We start from the raw sequence: 25,405 nt of genomic DNA, 5'->3' as shown, positions 1-25,405 counted from the left end.
AACAAATTCTATGCATTTCATTAATGCTTTATGCATTTAAAAAATATTTTGTAATGATTACATAATACTAATAATAAAAAATCTAATAGAACAAAATTTCGAAAGTAAAATTATAAAGAAAAAATACAAAGGAATGATTCCACCGACAACCGCCCCGATATAATAATTCGCGAATTCGATCGTTGCAATGAAATTGCAAGAATAATTTTATGCAAAATCATTTTCAAAATATTGGGTGTATTTTTTTTTAATATTACGTATAAAAAGATGTATCGGTAATACAAAAAATAATATTTTTATATTAAAATTATAATGAATAAAATATATAATTATATTTATATGATATATGAATATATATAATATTTTTCACAAAATAACACACCCATTTGTTTCTACATATATTTATATTTTTTTGTATACGTAATTTTATTTAGGTAGGAAGCAGTTAATATGAAATAATAGACAATAAATGGTTTCTTTCTTTGCATACTTTTAAATTTAATTTAAATTTTTTTTTAAAAAAATGCAGATTTATAAATAGTATTGCCGCAAGCAACTTCCCGGCGCGTGGAAGCACGCTCGGCCGCGGCGCGTGGGAATTCCCTCGTTCTTCATATCTGGTTCTTTTATTTTATTATTATTATTGTTTTAATTTTTAATTTTTCCTAATTTTTTCTTCTCTCTATATATAAAAGTGAAAATTATTCTTCTCACTACAAAGCAACAAGCGGAAAAAAAATTCAGAAATACGAAAGTCTCTCTTTTTATTTCTCTATCTCTTCGATAGTTCGATTCAATTCTCCACAAAAAAAAAAAAAAAAAACAAAAGAGAAGGAAAAGAAAAGCTCTGCTCTTGTTGAGGAAAACCCAGGTTTTTGTTTCTCTTTCTATCTCCTCGGCGTATACATACAGTTTCTTGTATGTATAGCCGCCCCAGATGAATTAACCGTTTACTGTATGTGTTCTTGTGCGTGTATTTTGTATGGGTTATTTTTATGTGTGTTTTATTCACGGCTCTGTTGCTTCACATCTAAACCCATTTTTGTGAGCTTCCCGTCGGCGCCGTTCCGTCGCTGTACGGTGTGTGCATGCATAAATGTATTTGTATGTGTTTTTGTGTTTTTGTTTCTTAGGGGAATAGAAATTTTTGAGTTTGTGTTGGGGAGGTTAATTTGGTGGGATCGCATTGAATTTTGGTGGAGTTGCAGAGTTTATTTGTGCATTGTTTCTTGTTGATTCGATTTGTTGGAGATTTGTTGATGGATTGATTTTGATTTTGAGTTTGAGTTTGAGTTTGAGTTTCTGTTGTATGGCTATGGCAATGGGATTTGCTGTTTGTTTGTTTCATTGATTGTTTGTTAGTTTGATTGTGAATTGGAATCGAGTTAGGGCCACCGAATAGGGGATTTAGGGCGTTAGGTTTGGTGATTTTTGGATGTTTTCTTTGTTTGTTTAAGTTTGATTAAAAGTTCTTGTCTTTGTGCTCAAGTGATTCCTGATTTGTTATTATGTTTGATCGAATTCGATATTTGGTTGACTGTGATTACTCAATGTTAATTAGTGGCTTTGTGTTCTTGAGGGCTCGGGTCGAGGCCTCGAATCTGTAGGTTTTTTAGTGTTTAATCTGCAAGACTTTAAAGGAAATGTACTTTTGCGTTCTTGCTCTTTTAGATTTAGTCTTCGAATTTCCCTAAGCTCGTCGCCGAAGTTTAGATTTATTCCACTTTACTTATGAAGTTCTTTCCTTTTATGTTTGTTTCGATTTTTCAAGCACTGTAAGGCCTATGTATGTGTATGGATTACATTTGTTGAACTATTCATCTAGTTCTTTTACAAGACGAAAACAAAGGTTGTGAAGATTTTAAAATAGTGGATACTTTCGATTAGTAGTGTTTTGGGGTTCGATTATCATTTGTAGATTTGGTCTTTCTATGTTGTCTAAATTGTGTGTTTCTTGGAGTTTTTTTGTAGTCTTTTTCGACACTAATGTTGTTACCTTGTCCAATTCTGTTTCCGGAAATCCACAATTGAACTCTTAAGTCTGAACCTATTGGTGTTGTTTAAATGGCAAGTAAAATTTTTGTCGAGAAACTGCAGGCTGTTGATTTTCTGATTGTAAATCGTTTTGCTTTGTTTCTCAGATGGATTCGGTTCATATAAATCGAAATGCAGCTTCTTCTGAGAATGTTCATGTCAAGAAGTTACTTCCCCCGGGCAGTGGCAACTCCGGGGCAGAGATTGAAGTGTCTGAAATTATGTCCATTCCTTCGGATGTGATCGACGAATTTGGAGAACCGGAAATATTGCCGCGAGTTGGAGATGAATACCAAGCTGAACTTCCTCCACTTTTTCAAGAGTTTTATGACATGCCGAATAAAAAAAAACGAGCAGCTGAAAATTTCGTGGTTGGAATGCCCGTGTTCTTGACATGGGTCGGAAATGGAAAACCTGACGCCCCAGCAACTTGTGGCAGCTCAACCACTTCGGATTCGACACAAATCACGACCAAGAACGAGATCTTTTGCAGCGAGATTGATCATACGCGTGATTCAACGAGTCAGAATTTCAGCGGCGGTCCGGGGCTTCGTCTTGTCCCGGGATTCGATGAAAAAGATTGGACTGCAATTGAGAAGGACAGCTTCCTACTCGGGTTGTACATATTTGAGAAGAATTTTGTAGAGGTCAGGCGATTCGTCGGGACAAAAGAGATGGGCTCTCTGCTGTCGTTCTACTATGGGAAGTTTTACGGATCGCAGGAATATCAGAGATGGACGCAGTGCCGAAAGATGAAGAACAGGAGATGCATTTTCGGCCAGAGAATATTCACGGGACTGAGGCAGCAGGAACTGCTGTCTCGGATAGTTCCAAAAGTGTCGGAAGAATGCCGAAATGCTGTACTGGAGGTACTCGAATTTCGTTATCGATTTCTTTAATTTCGCAAAAATTCGACTAACCTTTCGTTTTGGTTCATCGTGTAGGTCTCCAAGACGTTTGTGGAAGAAAAAACGTCGCTATCCGACTACGTCTCTTCCTTGAAGGCCATGGTTGGGATGGCAACTCTCATCGAAGCTATCGGAATCGGGACGGGAAAGCACGATTTGACGGGAATGGCATTGGAATCTTCAAAATCCAATCATGCGATCGCCGCACGCCCCGAGATCCCGACTGGGAAGGATTGCTCGTCTCTTACAACTACGGACATTGTCAAGTTCTTGAGTGGTAATTATCGGCTCAGCAAAGCTAGGTCGAACGACTTGTTCTATGAAGCGGTTTGGCCGCGTTTGCTGGAGCGGGGTTGGCGCTCGGAGAAGCCTCGATCGAAGCAGTGTCTGGTTTTCTTAATCCCGGGAGTCAAGAAGTTCTCGAGAAGTAAGCTCGAGAAAGGCGTACATTATTACGATTCCGTGACCGATATCTTGAGCAGAGTGGCGAAGGAGCCCGAGCTGATTGAGCTCGAAGCCGAAGGAGTTGACGTAAATAAGAAATCTGACGACGACGACAATGAAAACGATGACGGCAACGGTCATCTCCCTAAGAAGCAAAGGCCTCTTTATTTGCAACCGAAGACGCCTAACCGCAACGTCGCCGTCTTGAAATTCACCGTGGTCGATACGAGTCTATCCGACGGAAAAGTAAGGGAATTGAGAACTCTCCCGTCCGAGTATTCCGACGTATTCATTTCTCGGGCTTGCGTTGAATTTAGCGACGACGAGACTTCTGAAGAGACCAGCGACGTATCAAACATTGTCCCGGAGAACCTCCGAGCAAAAACAGCTAAATCTGTCGAGAAAACGCTTCCTTCCAAGAAAAGCAACGACTCGAAGAAGAAGAAGAAGAAGGCTTCAAAAGGGAACAATCAGTCGAAAATGACCGCCGCGAAATCGCAGACGAGCCGGAACAGGAAGCAAGGCAATGCAGACGTTCCCGTCGTCAAACCGCAGAGGCAAGTTCTGGTGCATTGCAATCAGAAAGAAACGAGTACGGCGCTGGAGAACGGGATGCCTCCGAGCTGTTGCACAAGCGTTCACGATGCTATGGGTAATTCGTCTTTTCAAGCGGGGTCGTATCGCGATAAGTTGTCGTCGACGAGCTCGTCGAGAGGCAGCCCGGACGAGAGCATCGAGAATCCTCAAAATCAGACAATGATCGATCTCAACTTGCCTCAAGTTCCCCCTGACGCGGCAAATCACGACCAAAATTCCGCGCGTAAGTCCCCCGTTACTGAGGTTAGATCGGAGCCACCGCCGCCGCTGCCGCAGAATGTGAATCCTCTTAGACATAGCACGAGGAACCGTCCCCCGACGTCGAGAGCGCTCGAGGCGCTGGCAGACGGGTATTTAACCGTAAACCGAAAGCGTAAAGGGAAGGATATTAACTCACATCCTTCTCAACGTGCTCGTCTTGCGGTGAAGTCGAACGAGTCGACTAACAGTTCCATGGAATCTCGAATCGAGGAAGCTGACAATGGCGCGTCGAATAGCAGCAACTGCAATGCTCTTGTCGGGTCTGAAGTTGCGGCGTCGCAGACAAACGACGAGTCCGTTTCAGCGCAATGTGGGCACTAAAATTAATCCGCAGAGAACCTTCGATCGATGATTCGTCGTGGCGAACGAAACGGGTAAAGGCTAAGACTATCTTTCTGATTTGATATGATACTGCATAGTGTATGAAAGTGTAGCTTTTTAGATGAACTTTCTGCTGTGTTTTCGAAGGGGTATAATAAGGGATGGTGATAGACCGGATTATTCTACTCGAGCTGAAATTTCGCGCTCGGTTTTATAGACTTTGAGAACTTGATTTGAGTTTGCGAACGATTTGTCGAATTTTTAAGTAGTTTTTTTTAAAAAAATATTTGTCGTTGACGATTTATAGTCTTTCGGTTTAATCTTAATTTTTATCATCGTCATCAATGTTTGAATCATATTTGTCAGTAGTGCGCTAACCTATCGTCACTGTCACTATCCGCCGTTTGAGTTAGTTTGCGAGCAATTCATCGAATTTTAAGTAGGAGGTTCTTAAATACTTGTTGTTGATGATTTATAGTCTTTCGGTTTAATTTTAACTTTTATAATTGCTATCATTGTCTGAATCATATTTGTCAATAGTCCGCTAATCTTTCGTCACTCTGCGATGCTACATTTACACCATAGTGGTCATCGTCGAATTTTAAGTAAGGATTCTTGAATATTTGTTGACGCCTTATAGTCTTTTTTTTGGGTTTAGTCTCTTAAGTTTTATCATTGCTATCAATGTTTACTTTACTCACGCGCGAATTCTCATATTATAAAAAATAAAAAAGTTAAATTAAATATTTACTTTATATTTGTGAATAGTGGCTCTATATTTGTTTTAATATCAAAAGTAAAATTGCATTTATATTATATTATATTATATTATATTTTTTTAACTGAAAAGTATTATTTTAATTTATGAAAAACATCAAAATTATTTTATATATTTTTATTTGTTAATATATATTTTTTTAATTTAATTTACTAAAAAACACAAAAGATGCATTCCTCTAGGAGGACTTTAGTATATTACTAATCAATTTAAGGTTTAATAGTTAATTAGTTTAATTTAATTTATATAATATTTATAATAGAATGTTATTTAAATTTTTTTAAAAAAATATTGAAATAAAAACTGAATCTTCATCTAAAATTTCTTATATTGATATTTCCCCTAAAAACTAACTCCCCTCTGTATTCTAAAGAAAATAAACGTGATGACATAAATTAAATTTAATTATGTGCGGTGATAATTGTAATAGATAAACTTTGCTTTCTTATATTTATTAATTCTTCTTTTAAAATATTAAATCAAATATTTATTTTATATTACTTTTTATTTTGTTATAATACATTAAAATCTATAGATAAGGGAAGAAATAAATAAATAACCAACAACATAATCTAATTGTTTTTTTTACATTACATTTATTAATTACAATGTAACGCAATCCGACACGGATAACTATGGTTTGATGGATCAAACTACAAACGACTTAAAAAATATTGAATCTTATGATTGCATCAAATAGAAATGGTAACTGCAATTCCATTACAATCTTAAGATCTCATCAGAATTAAATCTCTATGGCTTTGGAGCTTTTCCCAGGCAATAAAACTACTGCCTACCTCGTAAACACTTATATAGCAATAGCCCACTCTAACTGGGGTGGGTGGGTGGGTGGGTATCAAATATAAATACCCTCAACTATATCTTGTGGTGAAGACAAAAAGAATATAGTAACTGTTGCCAAAAAAAACCAAAAAAAGAGTGAAGAAAAATCTAAGTCAAAATGGACTCCAACCAGTCTGAAGTGAATTCATAAGCAACAAACGTTACGGCACCGGCAGGCGCGGCTTTGACGACTGACGGGACGATGCCTTTGTAGAGACCGGCCCAGCCCTCGGCTTGTAGGATTCTAACAAGGGCATCGGACATGTTTCTGTATGTATGGTGTTCAACCCGAGCACCATATCTTTGATCCCTTTGCAGTCCTTCGATCTGCAATAGTATGATGTTATTCACTAGTTGATGTTTTTGATAAATTGCATAACACCCATATGTGTTTTACTATAAATGCAAAAAATGCCTCAAAGTTGTATTATACAAATAAAAGACAGAATGTCTCAAATAGCCTTATTTAAATAAATAATTGATCGACCATTCATTTCAAAATGTTAAAGTATGCACAGAAAATTCAAGTCAAGGATTGCGAAATTAGGCAGTCTTTATTTTAAACTGTGAAATGTAGTATTGATCAATTTTTCATTTACAACCAACATCAGTTTTTCCTGAAAATATTTCGTGCATATTTTAATATAACAAAAGTTGATTTCAAGTAATAAAGAAAATAATGGGTATTTTGTGCATTTTTAATGTGACATAAGTTTGTATTATGCAATTTACCCTAAAGGTTTTATTTAAATAGAAGAGTTTGGAGACAACGCCGTACCTGAAAACGTTTCTTAACAACATCCAGTGGATGGCAAGCAGCTTTAGCGCATGTCCCGGCCGCTAATCCACATAGGAAAAGCTGAAAACTTGTAAGCGTATTCACAGATGGGGATGCAAAAGGGTATCCGTGTCTATTCCAGGCCTAGAAGTGCAATAAACGAAAATCAAATTGAATCCAAACATGGCTGTATGTGTTATATATATATATATATATATTATATGAATAGAGAGAGAGAGTTACCAATGCCCAACGTTTGAATGTGTCATATGTCCCAAACTGTAATCCAGCATAAGGAACTATCTCAACTAGTGTGGGTGACAATCCAGCGTACAGCCCACGAAAGCCACGGGTTTCAAGTATGTTGGCCAATGCAGACCTCATGTTCGGATAAACCTGATCAAGAAGGCAACTTTGTACTTTATAATCTTTGGATTCATACACTACTAGTTTACATAGGGGTAGTGAGTTAGTGATTAAGTACTCGTAGCCAAGTTACTATTTAGTGTACTATAGCTACTAAATAATAGACTTCAACCTAAATTTCAGGGAGATTTACCGTGCAAAGTTCAGTAGATTAGGCTATAAATCTTAAGAAATTAAATTGAATAATGATCTTTATATGAAAATTAATGCCTAGTACCTTAGGCTCCCCTTGAGAAGCTAAAATGGTTCTTAGAAGATCGAAAGGATACGATCCAACAGTGGCAGCACATCCAGCCAATGCCCCACTAACATAAGAGAGGTATGGGCTTATATTGATATGATCTCCTGCATTCACAACAGAACATTACAGAATGTCGAAAATAAGGCACACGGCAACAAAGTTGAAATAATTACAAAAAGCAATTGAATGGAAGGGAAGAATTCCAGCAAACCTGACTTGGAAGAACCAGAAGCTAATGTCTTCAATTTGTGAAGAACTGTAAATTGTATTGCTGTGTATGGCATAACCATAAGCAGGGCTGGTACATTACCCCTCCAAAATCCCTGATTCAAGTAAAAATAAATAAATGACAAACGGCCAAGAGTGAAACTAAATTTAGGGTAATGGCAAGTTCCCAACAACATCCAGCAATCAAAACTAACAATGCTTGTTGAAACAAACTTTTAAATTGTTAATACAGTGCAATAGCAATTTCTTCCAGCCAATTATTCCAGTTAAACGTCATTATACACAACAGGATCCAAACATCTCATGAATTTGTAACTTGAGACACAGATTTTGTTTCTTTTTGTTCTCAAGTACCTTAGCAAATGGAAACTCCAAACTAGCAAAGCAGCAAGATAGAAATCTCAACATTAATAAGGAACATTTCTGGACTTTAATAAAGAAAGAATGAGAATCTCAACAATCCATTCGATAATTTCAGAACATATCTAGAAAAATATACTTGATTAAAAAATAAAAACAATACCCTCAAGCCTTCCTCTCTAAATATGTCCTTCGTTGCTTGCAGCATCCCCGTGTATTTTGATTGACCATATACATCTCTCCGAAGCAATGCCCATTGGGCAGTCGGTTCCAATTGAACCTACACACAATGTCAGCATAAGAAACTACACTCTCCACTAGTTAAAACAGACCTCCGGAGATTGAAGCAGCTGTGAATATTTGTGCAAAAGAATATGTAACACACTCTAACTATCATGAGTTACAACATATTAAATCAACAAGAACATCGAATTAAAGTTATTCAATGGATTCTAATCTTGAATTATAGTTGTTCAACTAAATCCACACATAATCTAGGCATAAGAAACTATACTTTCCATTAGTTATAGCAAACCTCCGGAGCATGAAGTCGGATGGTTAATTCAAACAGACTGATTGAAGCAGCTGTTATTATTTGTGCAAATGCATATGTAACAGACACTAACTAAATCTACAAGAATATGGAATTATAATTGTTCAATGGATTCTAATCTCGAATTACAGTTGTTCAACTGAACCTACACACACTCTCAGCATAAGAAACTAAACTTTCCACTGGTTATAACAGACCTCCAGCGCAGGAAGTCGATGATTAATTCCAACGCCTGATTGAAGCAATTGTGATTATTTGTGCAAAAGAATATGTTACACAATCTAAGAATCATGAGTTACAACATATTAAATCAATAAGAACATCGATTTATAGTTTTTCAATGGATTCTAATCTCCAACCTGAAATCTAATTTTAATCACATCCAAGGGTGACGTGACCGTTCTCGAAATTCCCCCAGAAATCGCACCAGCTGAGGCGTCAATCAAAGCCCTTTTTAGCTGGCCCGTCTCTTCCATTCCCCTCCTCCAATATGCACTTCAAAAACCTTCAACAAAACCAAGAAACAATTACATACAAAGAAATCTGTCCGCTACATTACATATATGTATCCCGCCCAGAATCGATCGAATAAACATTGGCAAAAACACAATTGAAACAAATACATCATAAATTTCCGGAAACTATTAGCAGTTCACGCAAACTCGAAAACAGAAATCCACAAAGAGGAACGGTAAAGAAACCTGCACAGGATGAAGGGGAGAAAGAAGGCATCAACGAATCGTCAACAATCGAACAAACCCTAACTGCGCACGCCCAAATGGGTCACGTCTGCACACCGTTGAATCGTTTTCAGCCCTTCTCAACAGTTAAAAGTGGAAAAAACGAATAATTGGACAGTCGCATCCAACAAAAGTGACAATATGGAGCAGCGTCGTATGGAATTGGGATTGTGATGTTGAACTTCTGCTATAGGCCTATAGCCACCACACGGCCATTAATTGGGGCGAATTACTGCAGGTGGCGGGTTAAATACATTCTTGAATCGTGCATGAATTTGCATATGGTTCATTTAGGGAGGGAAATTGGGATTTGGGAATTTAGGGCAAATACATTGGGGAAGATTATGATTGAAATGCTTATATGCATAAATATGGATAAACCTTTTTTTAAAAAAAAACAGATCAAACATTAAATACTAATTAGCCTTTTTTCCAATAGGGTATAATTATATATAATTAATACTATGTTAGTTATACCCTATTGTATATAATTTTAAAATATAAATAAATAAATAAATGATTTGTTTATTTTGTGTATTTGAATAGATGTATTTTTTTATATTAATGATATATAATTATATTATAAAAGAAATACTCTCTGTAGTATTTTACTTTTTAGAATTTTATAATAAATTAAAATAATAATTTGCTATTTATTAATTGAATTGTATAAGAATTTTTGATAATTTTATAATATTTTTCTTTTAACTTTTATAGAAAGTTTTATTTATTTTTTTTATTATTATTATTCTCCTCATTCCTGCTATCCTATCTCTTTTATTACAAATACGGGAATATATATTATAAATAATTAATAATATATTAGTAAAAATAATTATTGTATATTAAAAATAATTTAAAATTAAATTAAATTAACAAATTAGTTTAATTAAAATTTAAAAATTATAAATTAAAAAATTAGAATGAGATTAAAGTATATAATATTTTTTTTAAAAAATGTAATAGAAATAGAAAGATGGACACGATAAGTGAGACTGAGGAAATACTCCTTCCGTTCGGCTCAATTGTCTCATTTACCTTTTGTACTTAACATTAAAAATGTCATTATATTTGTATATATATATATATATTTTCATAAACGTCGTTATAATAGTATTATAAAAAACTAATATTAATATTTTTGTTATTTTTTTTTAATTTGTACTATATCTTTATATAATAATTAATATATAAATATTAAGATGCAAAAAATAAATGTGGCTGTAAAATCGAAATGAAACAGTATTATATTTTGGAATGAGAATTGAAAATTAGTGTCGGAGAATAGAGTGATAAAATCAACTGGAATTACCCTAAATTTGTGACCAGACATATTGGACCGGTTTCTGCCCTTCGGCCTAGGAAAACTCGATCAATTGCGTTTACTGGCCGGTCGACCAATTGGACCGGCCTGTGTCCTGAAACCGACTATCACAGCATCATTAACGCAAGGGTGGAACGATGACGTCAGCTTCTTCCCATTCTTCTCTTCATTGACGCAATCTTCACAGTTGTAAGTATTTCTCATTCCTTCCACTACCAGAGGACTAACGAAAAACCAGTCGTAAAAAATACTGCTGAAAAATTCATCTTCAAAGATATGGCTGAAAATCCATTCGTCGAAAATACGATTGAAAAAAAATCCATTGTCGAAAATATGTCTGAAATACAAATCCTCAGAAATCAGATATGCATCAGAAGAGAAACCAGGCAAGCTCGCCCCCATTCTCGTCGGAGTTATTATTCTCAGGTGATGAGAGAGTTCTCAGCTCCTCGCTATATATATACACATAAGAATTGTAGATATTTGATTATAGGTTTTGATATGTTATTATTTTATTTTGATTTAGTTGATTCATATCGAGTGATTATTATTTGTATTTATTTTTTTGTTTGTTTTTTTTTTTTTTTATGACATAGAAATTCATAGTGGTATGTACTGAGGGTGTGTTTGTTTGAAGGATTTTGGAGGATTTTCACTATTCATCCAATTTTTTCCCCCAAAAGCATCAAATCAAACACCTATTTTTTATTTTTTATATTATACTAAAAATCAATTTTACATTCAAAACATCACATCAAACCCTATTTATATCACATCATACAACTATTCAAATTCAAAATTTTTATTATTCAAATCTCAATCCAAAATCCAAACCCCCAAACAAACACACCCTGAGTAAATTTTTGGCCGAACCTAATACCATACAAATTGATTTAAAGTGTCGTGTCTGAAGTTACCCACTTTGTCTGTAGTTATAATACTCTCTCCGCATCCAATGTCAATTGTTCTATTTTTCTTATTTTTTGTCCATCCAATTTCAACTGGTATATTTTTATTTTTAGTAAAATTTATTAAATTTATAATAAATATAAATTAATTTAATTAATTTAATAGTAACATAGAACATAATACATTTATGATTCATTCAAAATATTTTTATTTATATTTGTATAATTTTAAAACTTTTTATTTTTAATAAAATTATTTTTATCTTAATTATAAATTAATATATATTTATGAATTTATATTATTTAATAGTTTCATATATATTGAATTGAATATCGTGACATTTGATTAGACCTTCGTCCAGTTAGGGTCACATTTACCTTTTAAATCATTGTATTTAACATTAAAAATATTCTTATATTTGTATAAAAAAAATTTTGTACAAATATTATTATATTAGTATTATAAGACACTAATGAAAATATTTTTGTAATTTTTTCTTAATTTTTTCGTTACACATAGAATGTCTATTTTTTCTATTTTAATCATCTCATATAATTTGTTATTTCTTTTAAGAATATATAATCATAAACTTTAATTATATTTTAAACTTCATAATTTCTAATCTTAGACCATTTTTAATCTAAATTTTATATTATTTTATTATACAATATATTTTATTAATATATATTTTTCTAATTATAATTACCTAAATTTTCTACATTGTGAATTGAACCAGAGGAAATACAATTCCACTAATAAGAAAGAGCTAGAGAAGAATTAGAGAAACAAATGGGCTTGGATAGACTGAAAATGCAATTCAAATTCAACATATTTATTTGAAGACAATCCAATTATTCGAATATGAACGGAATGGAGTATTATATCCTCTAATTGGGTCCCAAAAGTAAAGATAAATCCTATTTGAACTTGGACCTGAATTGAATTCGATCAATATTTTAATAATATATCAGTAATATTTATAAAAAAAATAATTCTAACAACACAAATATATTAATTTTTTTAGATTTTTATTTAAGATGTGTTTCTTTTTTAATTAGTTTGAAAAAAAAAATAATTTAAATTTAATATTAAAATAATATTTGAGGTAATATTTATTTATTTATATTTTCGAAAAACAAACCGTGCGAAACACACCCTTCATTATTTATTATACGAAAATTACATCACAGACCCTAAAAAATTGGGTCATACCCAAATACCTCAGCTAGCGTTGACTTCACGGTTTCTTAACACGGTTAAGGCAGTTGAGTTTCTAGAAAGCTCCAGGGAGTTTCGCTCCTTGCAATCATCTACGCTGAATAGTATGAAGTAAATTAAACACCGTTGGATGGATTTCCGGATCTGGAATCCAGGAGCTTCTATATATAAGTACTTTGGTTATTATCTCTATGGTTTGGCCGTTTCGTATTCATCGTAATCTCCGTCTCTTCTTTTCCCCTGTCCCTCTCCTAAGTTCTTCATTTTCTCTCTCTAAAAATTTCTGCAATTTCCTCTGTTCCAGATCCAATCCATGGAGTATCGAACGCTGGAAGTGATTCTGCAGTCCGGAATGGATCTGAACAAGGTGAATTTATTCACTAAGATGGATGTATACGTCGTCGTTTCGATCTCCGGCGGGGATGTGAACCAAATTCAAAAAACAAAGTCGCCGGTGGATCACGACGGAGATGCAAACCCTAATTGGAATTTTCCGATGAAATTCACGATCGACGAGGCGCTGCTACAGATGAACCGCCTCGCGCTCAATTTCAAGCTTATTTGCCAGCGAGCTTTGGGAGACAAAGACGTCGGCGACGTCACCATACCGATTAAGGAGCTTCTCGATTCGCAATCGAAGGGCGGCGCCGCCGACGGAAAGAAGACGGCGAGTTACCAAGTCAGGAAGCCGAGCGGAAAGCCTAAAGGTCAGCTCACCTTCTCCTATAATTTAAGCGAAAAATCTACCAGTGCGGCGACGGCGACGGCGGCGGCGCCGCCGCCCTACGGATCTGCAATTCCGTTTGCGCCTCAGTCTGGTAAGGCTGAACCCGAACCGGTTACGGCTTATCCGGCCGGTCCGAGTTCGGGTTATCCACCGACCGGAGTTTATCCTCCCCCGGCCGGGTACGCTGGACCGGAATCCGGCTCGCACTACCCTCCACCACCAGCATACCCTAAACCCGACGGCGGCGGTTATTATCCACCACCACCGCCCGGAGGATACAGTTACCCACCGCCGCCGCCGCCTGGATACGGATATCCCCAGCCACCGGCACAACCTGGGTATGGTTACCCTCCTCCGCCGGGTTACGGATATGGGCCGCCGGTTCAGCCGGCTCAGCCGAAGAAGAATAAGTTTGGGGGTTTGGGATTAGGCGCCGGTCTGCTCGGCGGCGCCATTGGTGGCCTGCTCGTCGGAGACATGATTTCCGATGCTGCTGATTTCGACGGCGGGTTTGATTTCTAATAACTCTGCATAATCCATACCGGTTTTCGTTCCATTTTCAATAATGATCTTTCTTTTTCTTTTTTTAAATCTTCAAATATGTTTGGATTCCAGTTTTTGCAAATATGGTGTAATTTTCTTGCGAAAATCCTCTTGACTTTCGATGTTTCTGCTTTGTGAATTGTGTGATGAATTGATGGGACTAGAATCATAGCTGCTTTCAATTTATTAATATTATTTTATTGCGTTTTGTATAGATATATATAATATGAACTTTCGTGGAATATTCCGACTGGTTCAAAGAATTGACTGCAGTTGTATATTCATAAAGTAGAAGTATTGATAGTTGTTGGCATTTGTTCAATTTCACCCTTGTCGGAAATGAATTTGGGCTGGGGTACGACAGGCTGAAAGTATGGCCCAAGTAATAATTTATTTGGGCTTGATTTTGTGAATACAGGCCCATTTAGTTCATTAAGGATAAATTGGGCCCATTGAAGCAGTCCACGTTTTCAATAAAATGACTAAAGCCCAATTGTTTGCATTGCGACATTGCGTAATGAGAGGAACTACATAGAATAAGACTATGTTACATTAATATTTTTGAAAGTTTTTATTTTATCTATTTACAGTATTAAAAAAAAAAATACATTAAATATTTATTTTTCATACAATTTATTATACTCCTTACGATCACCTAAAAAATTTCACACATAAAAGTAGTGTATAACTATTTAACTATGGTCATATTTACTTTGATTGATTAATTATGGTGTGTTCTTTTGATAATTATTCTCAAAATTTTTACTTTGCACTTTTTTTTTTGATTTTTTTCTATAAAAATATATTATTTTTTCACAAAATATCACAAAAATACTAACCAAAGAAACCTTTTAAATTACAATAAATATAAAAAAAAAACAATTTAGTCAATAAAAGATTTACTTTATTATACATGTAACAAATAATTATAAATATATGGTCATAAAATAAAATTGACTAGTTTATTGAACTCTACGACCTAATTGTTGAATTTATTTGATTTAATTATTAATGGAATAATTCTTTCCATTGATTTAAGACAGGTTCAATCACAATTTATTTTAGAAATTTATTGTATGCTTGGTTGATAGTTGAACTTGTGGTTGGAAATTTGAAGGTGTGGTCATCCAATATATATATATATATATTTTTTATACACAATTCTCAATAAGTATTTATTAAAAAAATAATATATATACATATTTTTATACACTATATACTATGTTCATTTATTAAAATTTAAAATAAAATATTTTTTTATATTAATATAACAAAAACACATATTTAAAAATATAAAATGAAGACAGTCATAGTTGAGTTGGCAGAGGTGAAGTAGATAGAGGAGGATCAAGAATCTGCCACGTGGCCACAATCAGCTATCGGAATAATAATATCTAATATGCATGCATTTACATTTCATGTCATCCATGTCAATAATTTTGTTATATTTACTTTTAATACGATATTTGGTGTTTTAGGTTGTTGGAAAAACAAACTAAAGTTTTACATTGAAATTAAAATAATAATAAATTAATAATTGATTAAGTTTACATCTAACAAACTACACTCATTTTTTTTTTTAAAAAAAAAATTAATATATTACACACAATTATTATTTTTATATTTTTTTATACAATTTCATATACTTTACACAAAAAAGTAAAAAAATATGTGTTCAAACTATGTATAGGTTTTTAAAATTCATACGGTGAGTTGATTCGATAATAAAATGCTCTTTTTTATTGAAAGATACCTAATTATAAGGAACAACTATACATTAATTAATTAAATCATTAAAAGTATTTAAAATGTGAAAAATATACGTAATGAGGAATGAGTGAGTTGTTGATCCAATCCAACATTGATCGTATATTTATATGTATGTATATATATATATATATAAGCATAATCGATGCTGAAATGAAATTATGGGATTATTAATTAATTAATGGGTAAATTGTAAATTGTGAGCGTGTGTGGAGTAAAAAAATAAATAAAGAAAACCTTGTATATATATGGATAAAAGGGAACAGTGAATGGAGACCAAAAATTATGTAATATTGCTATTGGGTAATAGAAAGACGACAGGACAAAACACAGTGTTTGGGCTTGGTCGGGAATATTATTATTATGATTATTATTATTATTATTATTATTATTATTATTAATACATATATAATTATTTAGTATTTGTTTGTTTGTTTGTTTTGGTCAAATACATACAGATAATTTGGTTGAATGGATTGGATGGATGGGAAGAAGAAAGAAAAAAAGAATTTATATATATAGAGAGAGAGAGAGAGAGAGAGAGAGAGAGAGAGAGAATTAAAGAATCAAGAATCGAGAATATATAAAATCTTGTATATCTATCACAGAATCTGAGAAGAAAGAATCTCTATATTATTGTCTGATCTGGTTAATTACATATATAAGTAACTTAGTATGGGGTTGGCAGCTGTCATTATAATATTGCATTGTTCCTTGTGTATTATTGGTTATTTCGTTATTTATAATATATATATATATATATAATTAATTAAGTAGCCATGGATCCAATATGAATATTATATTATAGATGCAAAATCCACCTTCATCATCAATTCAATTGTTCTACGTACTACTTATAAACTCAATACGTGAATATGTATATATATATTTACATATATAAGCAGATCTATATATATATACACACACATATATATATGGCATCTCATCTAGGACAGGCAAGAGATTCCCAATCTAGCTAGCTGCTTTTTTATTTTTTTATTTTCTTAGGTAGCTAATTATATTAAACTTTGTTGGATTCTTCCCAATCCAAATCCACTTTTTCTTCTTCTTCTTCAATTCACCAATCCACAATCTTGTTTCTTACAACAAAAGCTAGACCCTATTTCCATCTATATATTTTTTTTTTATTTTTTTAAAATATAGTACTATTACTTATCGATAATACTATATATTTTTCAAAATCACATTAACTATCAACTTTTTATTATATTTAAAAAAATTCCAAACTCTAAAACCCCCCAAGATTCATATAATTTCATTAATTCTTCAACTACGTCGCGTACATATATCCATCCATGTCTAAACAGGAGGGACCCACAAGATATCTTCTGACTCACCATGGCCCCACCCCCCATTCTCGTGGGGTGGGGTGGGGTGGGGTGGGGACCTAACTTACCCACACGCAAAAACAAAAACATCTCCCCCAAACGTACTATACATCACATGCATTCCCTTATCCATCTCATCTTTATTTATTTATTTTTCACCATTTTATCATCCTCCTCCTCCTCCCCTTCCTCCAACATATATATATATACATAACCCCACCATATATATCTATATACCTCCAAGAAGCTTAGCTACTACCACTACACATAATCTTTGATCTCCCTCTTACAACCTTAAAACTAACTAACCTCTATTACATATATATATATATATATACACAGATACATCTTATCTTATCTTATCTGATCTTATCTTAGATAAATATATAAATATAGATATAGATATGGCCGGCGTGTGGATGTTCAACAACGGCGTGGTCCGGTTGGTGGAGGGAGAGTGCCCCCGGCGGCGGAAGGTCCTAATCCACGTGGCGTCGGGGGAGGTTATTACATCATACTCGGTTTTGGAGAGAATCTTGTTGTCCCTTGGATGGGAAAGGTACTATAATGTCGACTACGATGATCATGATCATGACCCTAACCTCATCCAATTCCACAAGGCCTCCACCATTCACCTCATCTCCCTCCCTAGGGACTTCAACAAGTTCAAGTCCATTCATATGTACGATATCGTCGTCAAGAATCGCAACGAGTTCGAAGTTAGAGACATCTAATTAATTAATTTGATATAACAAAAATAATTAACTATTATATAATTTGAGTTTATGTATGCAGTTGCTTTTGACTTGTTTTGGTGAATAAATTAAGTGTATATAGAGATGGAAGTAAGGGTAAGGTTGCAATGATCATAATATAAATGTATATATACTCCGTTTATCAAAATTTATTTTCGCTTTTTTTTTTTTTTTTTTTTAACTGTCATGAAATAATATATATATATATTTTCTTTTTAGTAAAGAAAATGGAGTATATTTTTTCTTATTTTTTAAGATAATCATTAATTATTCTCGTTAGAACATGTGTCATATATTTGATCGAGCACAACATTATTATATGACGGGGTGTATTATTTTTTTTAATATATATATATATATATAATATTGTTAGTTATCTTTAATTTAATACTTGTTAGTACTACTGTATTATTGGTTTTTTGTTTGATTAATTTTCCTTGTGGCCCAAACTGGAAACCTTTAACTGTCACTAGAAAGGAAAGCAGCCAAAAAGTGTGTATATTCTCTATAATATATATATATATATAGATTATATTATCTATCTTATTTAGGATTTTTTGAACAGCATAATTGTCTTGACCCTGTAGCCTGTAAGAATGCTACATGAAATGAAATGAGACAGGAAATTTTTGTCCCAAGTATTGTACTAGTTTTGGCAAAATATCTGCAGAACTTGAGGAAAGGTCAATGGGGTTTTATTTATTGTTTTCAATTTTTAATATATATATTCTTGAAATCAATTCTGGGGCAAAATGGGAAAAGGAAAATAGAATTTATCAATGGCAATAATATTGAAGGATGCATTGTATGTGTATATATATATATATATATATGATCAGTATCTCTATATATGGAGGCTGTGATGAAGAAGATGATGAGATAAGGGTTTTTTTTTTTTTTTTTTTTTTTTTTAAAATAAAATTTATAGATATGATGTTGTAATGAAATCAAAGGAAATCAGAAATAGGCCTTTCAGACAAAATGCCCACTCCTTTATTGAATACAGACCACAGTCACATTATGTATATATATATTCTGGCACTTTCTTACATTATAATTTATAGTATTACATTGCATTGCATGCATATAATATATATATATATATATATACATATCCTATCCCCAAAGTAAAGGGCATGCATGCATGAATGCTTTTAACAATTTGTCCCTCATGGGTTTGATTTTGACTGCTTTTTGGCATTTTCTATATATAATATTCATCCTGTATTACGAAACTAATTATTTATAATATTGATGAAGTGACAATAGTGTGAAAACTGTAATTTTGATACTGCATTGTAAAAGAATTGGACAAGTTGGTGGGGGCAGTGTATCTAGAAAATAAAAATAATTACAGCTCTATTCTGCTGGCCCATAAATGTCTATTATATAATTTTATTTTATTTTATTATTTTTCTGATGGAATAATAATGATTAAAAAATACACACACAAATAAACAAATCTTACAATAACAAACAAAATAATGAGTAATTAACCTAATTAGCAGTATATGTAGGAAACTATTATGCATATAATGAATTAATTGGAGCAATTAAAGCCACGACAAATGGATAGCCAAATGATGAGTACCAAGAGAAAGATAATCCCAAACACCACCAGCTTCACTTTCATATTCTGCCGCCACATCTTCCCTTTCAATTGTCCCCCTCTTACGTTAAATTCTTCAGCCTACATATACATATATAATCCAAATTAATTATATATATATATATATATACAGACATCATAATTAATTAATTAGTTTATAGCTCACGGAATTGCGCAGGTCGTCGGCCTTGTCATTCAAACTGCTCAGGTTTGCACCTCTCTCGATTGTCTGAACATTTATCGCAGTGTTAGATTTAGATATGTTCTATGTTTGGACAAATTATCGATATTGATTTTTTGCTGTTGAATGATTGATTGATTGATACCTTGTCGATGTTGTGTAGCATGATGCTTTTGACCTCGGAGACTTGTGCTTGAACCCTAGCCAGCTTCTCTATCTCATGACCGTGATCCAATGTGTATTGCATTTGCTCTTTCATTACAGGACTGCATGTATAAGCAATTTTCATTCTCTGTCCGATCCCTAATTTAAATGAATTTTAATTTTGATTATGTAATAAATAGATACCTGAACTCTGCGGTGAGGCTTTTTGCAATTGCACTGTCGGCCTTGCCGCCTCCGTACCGTTTATTGAACTCGCCTTTTATTCTCTCCAGACATGCCATTGCTATCTGATTCCCCACCGATTCCTTCCTCGACACGATGCAATACACTGCAACACACAGTACGGAAGAGGAAATTGTCACCTTTATCTATTGTTGCATTATATTTAACATTAAAAATATTTTTATATTTATAAACAAATTTATAGAAATATTTATAAAAGTATTTTTACAATTTTTTTTTTTGATTTACACTATATTTTGATATAATAATTAATATTAAAAAATAAATACACAAAAAGTAAATGGTACATTTAGAGCTGAACGAAGGTAGTATCTGATAACAAATTATATTGATACTGTAACTTAGCCGTCCTCGACGGATTAAATATATGTTTTCTTTACGTTTTTGTTTGTGATTCAATCATTAATCTAATTTGCCACAACAAATTCATATATTGCATTTATATTATATTAACATATACTTCCTCCGTCCTAATTAAAGTACTCTTTTACTATTTTTGTTTGTGTCATTTCAAAGTTTTCATTTCCTATTTTATAGAAAACACTAATACTAAAATAACTTTTAACTTTTACTTAAATTACAAAAATACTATTATAAATGTCAAATCTTTCTTACAAAAGGGACGAATGAAGTATCTATTTATATTACGTACCGTATCCATCTTCGACTAAGAAATTGAAACTATGGCGATGGTAATTGTAAGTGAACTTGTTGTTGGTCAGCGGCAGCCTCTGCAGACATTGTGCAGCAATCGCCGGCAAGTTCCCATCTCCGGAAAGCTCCACGTGCTCGGCCAATACCGCCGTGCCGCGCGAGACAGAGCTGTATAAGAACGTTTCCTGGGCCATGTTGTGTTGTTCTTTCTGATTCATGATCTATGCTTTTTTAATTTATGGATTCAAAGCTGCAGACAGCTGCTGTAATTTGATTAATTCTATGTTTCCATGGGTTAGCTTTCTGCAATAAATTTAATCAGTTTGGCAAGAATTTCCACCGTTCTCCAGTCTTTTGGTTGATTATTTTTGAATGGTCAATGAAACCTTGTACATTTTAGACCATTTCTAGAAAACTTTATTTTTATTTTTTTAATCAAATATGAAGATATCGAAATCAATACTGAGGAAGCCATTTCCTTAGAAATTTCTTTAACTTCCTTCTCAAGGATGTAGTAATAATAAACAATTTGCTTACAGCCACTTCAGCTAATCGAGATCACATCAAATACATTCTTCTCGGTCACAAAACATACTTCAAATGCCAATCTTTTACCATTTCTAAATTTTTTCAAAACTCCAAAACAAGGGAAAATCTCATAGAATAAACACAGGTCTCATCGAAAACTTCCAATAAGCATAGAAATACATATGCAAAATACAAAAAAAAAACAAAGCAAGATTACTATTAAGCAATGAAGGTGGGCTCTTTCTTGTCTGGCAACATGTCCCTCAATAGATATTATATATCAAAGCACTGCATCAAATTGGTGTCACAACAAACAAACCAAATATTTTCGAATGAAAGTTTTAAGATCCAGTAGAGATACTGGTTGATAAGAGTGATACTGCAACCAATAATAGGTTTAGGATGCTCAGTGAGGAAATGTACACACCCATTGTTGCATTAGCATTTAGCTATCTTCAGCCGACTTGGGCTCTTCCCGACTCTTTGCTGGAGCTGAAGGAGATGGAGACCCTCCTTCTTGACCCATCTCGCCTCTAAGATCGTTGATGCTCTGCTCTAACTCGTCAATTCGGCTTCCCATCTCATCAAGTGCAGTGCAGTTAAGGAACATGCTTAGGAGACTAGGACAGCAGCTAAAACTCGAATGAATTTTCACTCAAGAAAGACTTGAGCTTTGTTCATTCTGTTTTCAACAGATATTTTCGTACCATGCAATCTACGGAAAACAAAAAACTTTGAACCACCTAAAAACATCATTTTCAACATCTAAAATCCTTACAAAATATCACATTAAATTACAATTTTTCTGCCCCAAAATTTTCAAATCCAATACACAATAATATCTAAAAAGAAATAAAAATCCCAAAACACAAGTAATATACATCCTTACCAATTTTTAACTTCTTAGCTATTGTTATCTTAAACACTAACAGATACATTAAAACCTTTTTTGGCTTGATGAAGACAGAAATGGAACAATAATGAAAAAATATAAAATGCCAGTAGCAGAAACCGTTCTAGGTTTTCTCCACATCATGTAGTGGTTTTGTCTGTGAAAATCTTAGTTGTGTCTAGAAAAGATTTGATTAAGAAGGCTAAATTAAGGATATTTTTACAAATGATGGATTCTGACATTGTCTGGAACCTAGATTGCTGCATAGAAAAGACAATAAGTAAGTAATATACGAAACAATATAGACAAAATGAAATTTAGTCTTTAGCATAGCTACTCACCATTTGCTGGAGAAGATTTTGCACCTAATATTAAGAGATGCATGTTAGAAATGGCCGTTTAGCAGAATGAAGAAAATCAGTTCTTTCAAGCACATTTGGGTAGAATAATTATTAAAGAAAAAATAAAATAAAATCTAAAACATAAGGAAAAAATAGAGGAATCATCACTAAGAAACAGAAATGTTAACTATCCAACAAGATAATATAAGTTCAAAGGACATAACACATCAATCAGCTATATATGTTGGCAGAGCACATTCGTTGGCTATAAATGAATTTCAAAGAGGACTTACGAATGCAGTCATGTCGGCAGTACTTTGCTTAGCATTTTCAGTGTCATGTCCATCCTATAAGCAATTTAAGAATATGTTAAGAGGTAAAGAAAATAAGCATGAGCAACCACATTCACCAGGGAAACATGGATCTAAATACTGTTGATTTCTAACTCAGTAACTCATGTCAAAATACAGGATAGAACAATAAGCAATCACTTTATTAAATTTCAGTTGGAGTATTTCACAGAAAACAAGTATAGACAGCAAATAAAGAAGATAATCAAGATATATTCTCATCATGAACACTGATAAAACTGAAATACTATCACTTCAGTAGAGTGTCAAGAAACATCACAAATGAAGCAGATAGATAAGCTCACTGAATTGTCAATAATTCTATAGCAATAAACCAATATGGGCCCAAATCAATTATTCCCGACCTAATACATCTATGGATAACATGCCACTGCTTTAAGCATCGGACATATAGCACAGACGCAACCATCCAATTTCAAAATGTGAACAAAACACTTATGTCTTAGCAACACCACTTTCTAAGTACTCACTCACGGCAGACACTACACTCAGATCCACCGGACTACTAACTTAGCGATTCAACAAAGACCTATCGGTTCGAAAATCTACAGCAGCATAAACAAGATAGAAGAAAGAAAATTCAAATTTAAGATGAATTCCTACATCACGCAGATGCAAAATGCGAACAAAATCGCATCCAACAACAACAATTCAAAACCAAATGCATCAACGAAAAGCAAGGGCAAAATACAACCAGCACAACGAAAATTCAAGCGCACAATCAACGAGTACGAATAAAAATCTAGATCAAACATCCAAACCTTTGCCCAGAACTTACCATTTTCAAAATCCCTAGAGAGCGGAAATGGGAGGAATTAGAGCAGAAAAGCTGAGGGGGTTTTTGAAATTTTGTGGGCACAAATTCTCAAGCGAGGAGGATAATAATAAATTGGGCTGGGCCTTAAGATGAGATGGAAACAGTTCATTTTAAAGCCCAAATAGTAACCTTTTTCCCCTAAAGCCCATATATGTAGAAACTTCCGTTTAGACGATAGACTTTTCTTGGATTTAAAAAACAAATTAAAATAAAATAAATAGTATTTAATATGATATTTGGTAAAATAAAGATATATTTTATATAAAAGTTAAATAATTCCAAAGTTTTCAAATTTTTTTATGTAAACATAATCTTAATTTAGATATGATATTTTGTAATATAAAGTTTTACTCATTTTTTCCTAACTCAAATACTATGGTTATCACTTTTGTCATTCTCGTTTTTTTTTTTTTTTTCTATTTTAATAAAAGTAGTTTTACATTAAATAAATTAAAGTTTTAAATACAAATAAAATATTTATTTATTAAAAAATATATAAATAAAGAGATTTTAAACAAATCCTATAGGTAAAAGATTAAAAATTTAACTAAATTAATTTATATTTATTAAATATATTTATAAATATAATGAATAAATTTATCAAAAATAAAAAAAAAATATTCCCTCAGTCCATTTTAAATATAAACTTTTGTTTTTATGCATGTTGATATTTGAATATTAATTATTATATTAAACTATTGTACAAATTAAACAATAAAGACAAATATTTTTACTAATGTCTTATAATGTAACTATAATGATATTTATATAAAAAATTATACAAATTATAATAATATCTTTAATTTTAAGTATAACGATGTAAAAAATAAATGTAAGCTTATTAACTAGACGAAGGTAGTATATATTATGAGACGGACAAAAAAAAACAGTGAGATGATGAATATTACTCGAATATTATTTTGTATGAATAATAAAAATTTAAACCAAATACACAAATATGTGCGTGTTTGCATCTAAGGGCATCTCCAACCCAGCGTTATTAATGGATGAGACAACCGATGCCAAATTCAGCGCCAGACAACCGACTCCAAATCTAGTGTCAATTTTGGTGTTGCACTCTAGCCACGCCAAAAAATGGCGTAGCTTCTTTTTTTTTTTAAAAAAAATAATAATAATAAACAATAGTAATAAAATAAAATAAAATAAAATTTTAAATTTATTTTTTATTTTTCTAATTTTGTTTTTAAAAAATTATTTTAAATTATAAAAATAAAAAATTATTTAAAATAATAAAAAAAATTAAATATTTGAATAATAATAGTAAAAAATAGAATTATGATTAAAATAAAATTAGTGTAAAGAGTTGATAGGTTAGAGATACCAAGTTTAGTATATATGTCGTGGATTTACGACGGTGGTATCTGCTTTTGTCCTGAGAGCCCGCGTTCCACTTTGATAGAATCCAATATACTTGCTACTTGTTTATTTTAATATTATATAATAATTTCACATTTAAACAAAACAAAATATTTTACTTTT

The 25,405-nt window shown here is 32.8% G+C and overlaps 6 protein-coding genes across 6 annotated transcripts; 3 read left to right on the top strand and 3 right to left on the bottom strand.

Moving 5' to 3' along the window:
- The first annotated feature begins 732 nt into the window (after window positions 1-732).
- On the top strand, window positions 733-4,913 carry LOC127249354 (uncharacterized). Its single transcript, XM_051272107.1, has 3 exons — window positions 733-871; window positions 2,142-2,903; window positions 2,979-4,913. Exons 2-3 carry the CDS (start codon window positions 2,142-2,144, stop codon window positions 4,563-4,565), a joined length of 2,349 nt encoding a protein of 782 aa, XP_051128064.1. The 5' UTR covers window positions 733-871; the 3' UTR covers window positions 4,566-4,913.
- A 1,034-nt stretch (window positions 4,914-5,947) lies between these two features.
- Window positions 5,948-9,839, bottom strand: LOC127249201 (mitochondrial thiamine diphosphate carrier 2-like). Its single transcript, XM_051271903.1, has 8 exons — window positions 9,474-9,839; window positions 9,132-9,277; window positions 8,383-8,499; window positions 7,843-7,954; window positions 7,608-7,735; window positions 7,208-7,360; window positions 6,965-7,108; window positions 5,948-6,513 (listed from the first exon to the last, which is right to left on the bottom strand). The coding sequence occupies exons 2-8, from the start codon at window positions 9,246-9,248 to the stop codon at window positions 6,295-6,297; spliced, it is 990 nt and encodes a 329-aa protein (XP_051127860.1). The 5' UTR covers window positions 9,249-9,277; window positions 9,474-9,839; the 3' UTR covers window positions 5,948-6,294.
- A 3,311-nt stretch (window positions 9,840-13,150) lies between these two features.
- Window positions 13,151-14,419, top strand: LOC127249203 (protein SRC2-like). Its single transcript, XM_051271904.1, has one exon. It carries the CDS (start codon window positions 13,277-13,279, stop codon window positions 14,210-14,212), a length of 936 nt encoding a protein of 311 aa, XP_051127861.1. The 5' UTR covers window positions 13,151-13,276; the 3' UTR covers window positions 14,213-14,419.
- A 3,068-nt stretch (window positions 14,420-17,487) lies between these two features.
- LOC127249204 (flowering-promoting factor 1-like protein 3) lies at window positions 17,488-18,448 on the top strand. Its single transcript, XM_051271905.1, has one exon. It carries the CDS (start codon window positions 17,754-17,756, stop codon window positions 18,081-18,083), a length of 330 nt encoding a protein of 109 aa, XP_051127862.1. The 5' UTR covers window positions 17,488-17,753; the 3' UTR covers window positions 18,084-18,448.
- Window positions 18,449-19,457: 1,009 nt separating this feature from the next.
- On the bottom strand, window positions 19,458-21,564 carry LOC127249391 (vesicle-associated membrane protein 724-like). The gene is made up of 5 exons (XM_051272162.1): window positions 20,955-21,564; window positions 20,243-20,387; window positions 20,040-20,160; window positions 19,880-19,942; window positions 19,458-19,794 (listed from the first exon to the last, which is right to left on the bottom strand). Exons 1-5 carry the CDS (start codon window positions 21,172-21,174, stop codon window positions 19,645-19,647), a joined length of 699 nt encoding a protein of 232 aa, XP_051128119.1. The 5' UTR covers window positions 21,175-21,564; the 3' UTR covers window positions 19,458-19,644.
- Window positions 21,565-21,741: 177 nt separating this feature from the next.
- Window positions 21,742-23,947, bottom strand: LOC127249392 (heat shock factor-binding protein-like). Its single transcript, XM_051272163.1, has 5 exons — window positions 23,867-23,947; window positions 23,011-23,064; window positions 22,718-22,741; window positions 22,594-22,636; window positions 21,742-22,072 (listed from the first exon to the last, which is right to left on the bottom strand). The coding sequence occupies exons 1-5, from the start codon at window positions 23,867-23,869 to the stop codon at window positions 21,930-21,932; spliced, it is 267 nt and encodes an 88-aa protein (XP_051128120.1). The 5' UTR covers window positions 23,870-23,947; the 3' UTR covers window positions 21,742-21,929.
- Between the last annotated feature and the right edge of the window lie 1,458 nt (window positions 23,948-25,405).

Source organism: Andrographis paniculata, unplaced genomic scaffold, assembly GCF_009805555.1.
Source record: "Andrographis paniculata isolate CXL003 unplaced genomic scaffold, ASM980555v1 Contig35END, whole genome shotgun sequence".
Lineage (NCBI taxonomy): Eukaryota > Viridiplantae > Streptophyta > Magnoliopsida > Lamiales > Acanthaceae > Andrographis > Andrographis paniculata.
The sequence above is the reverse complement of the archived record's forward strand: the minus strand, read 5'-3'. Positions and strand labels throughout refer to the sequence as shown.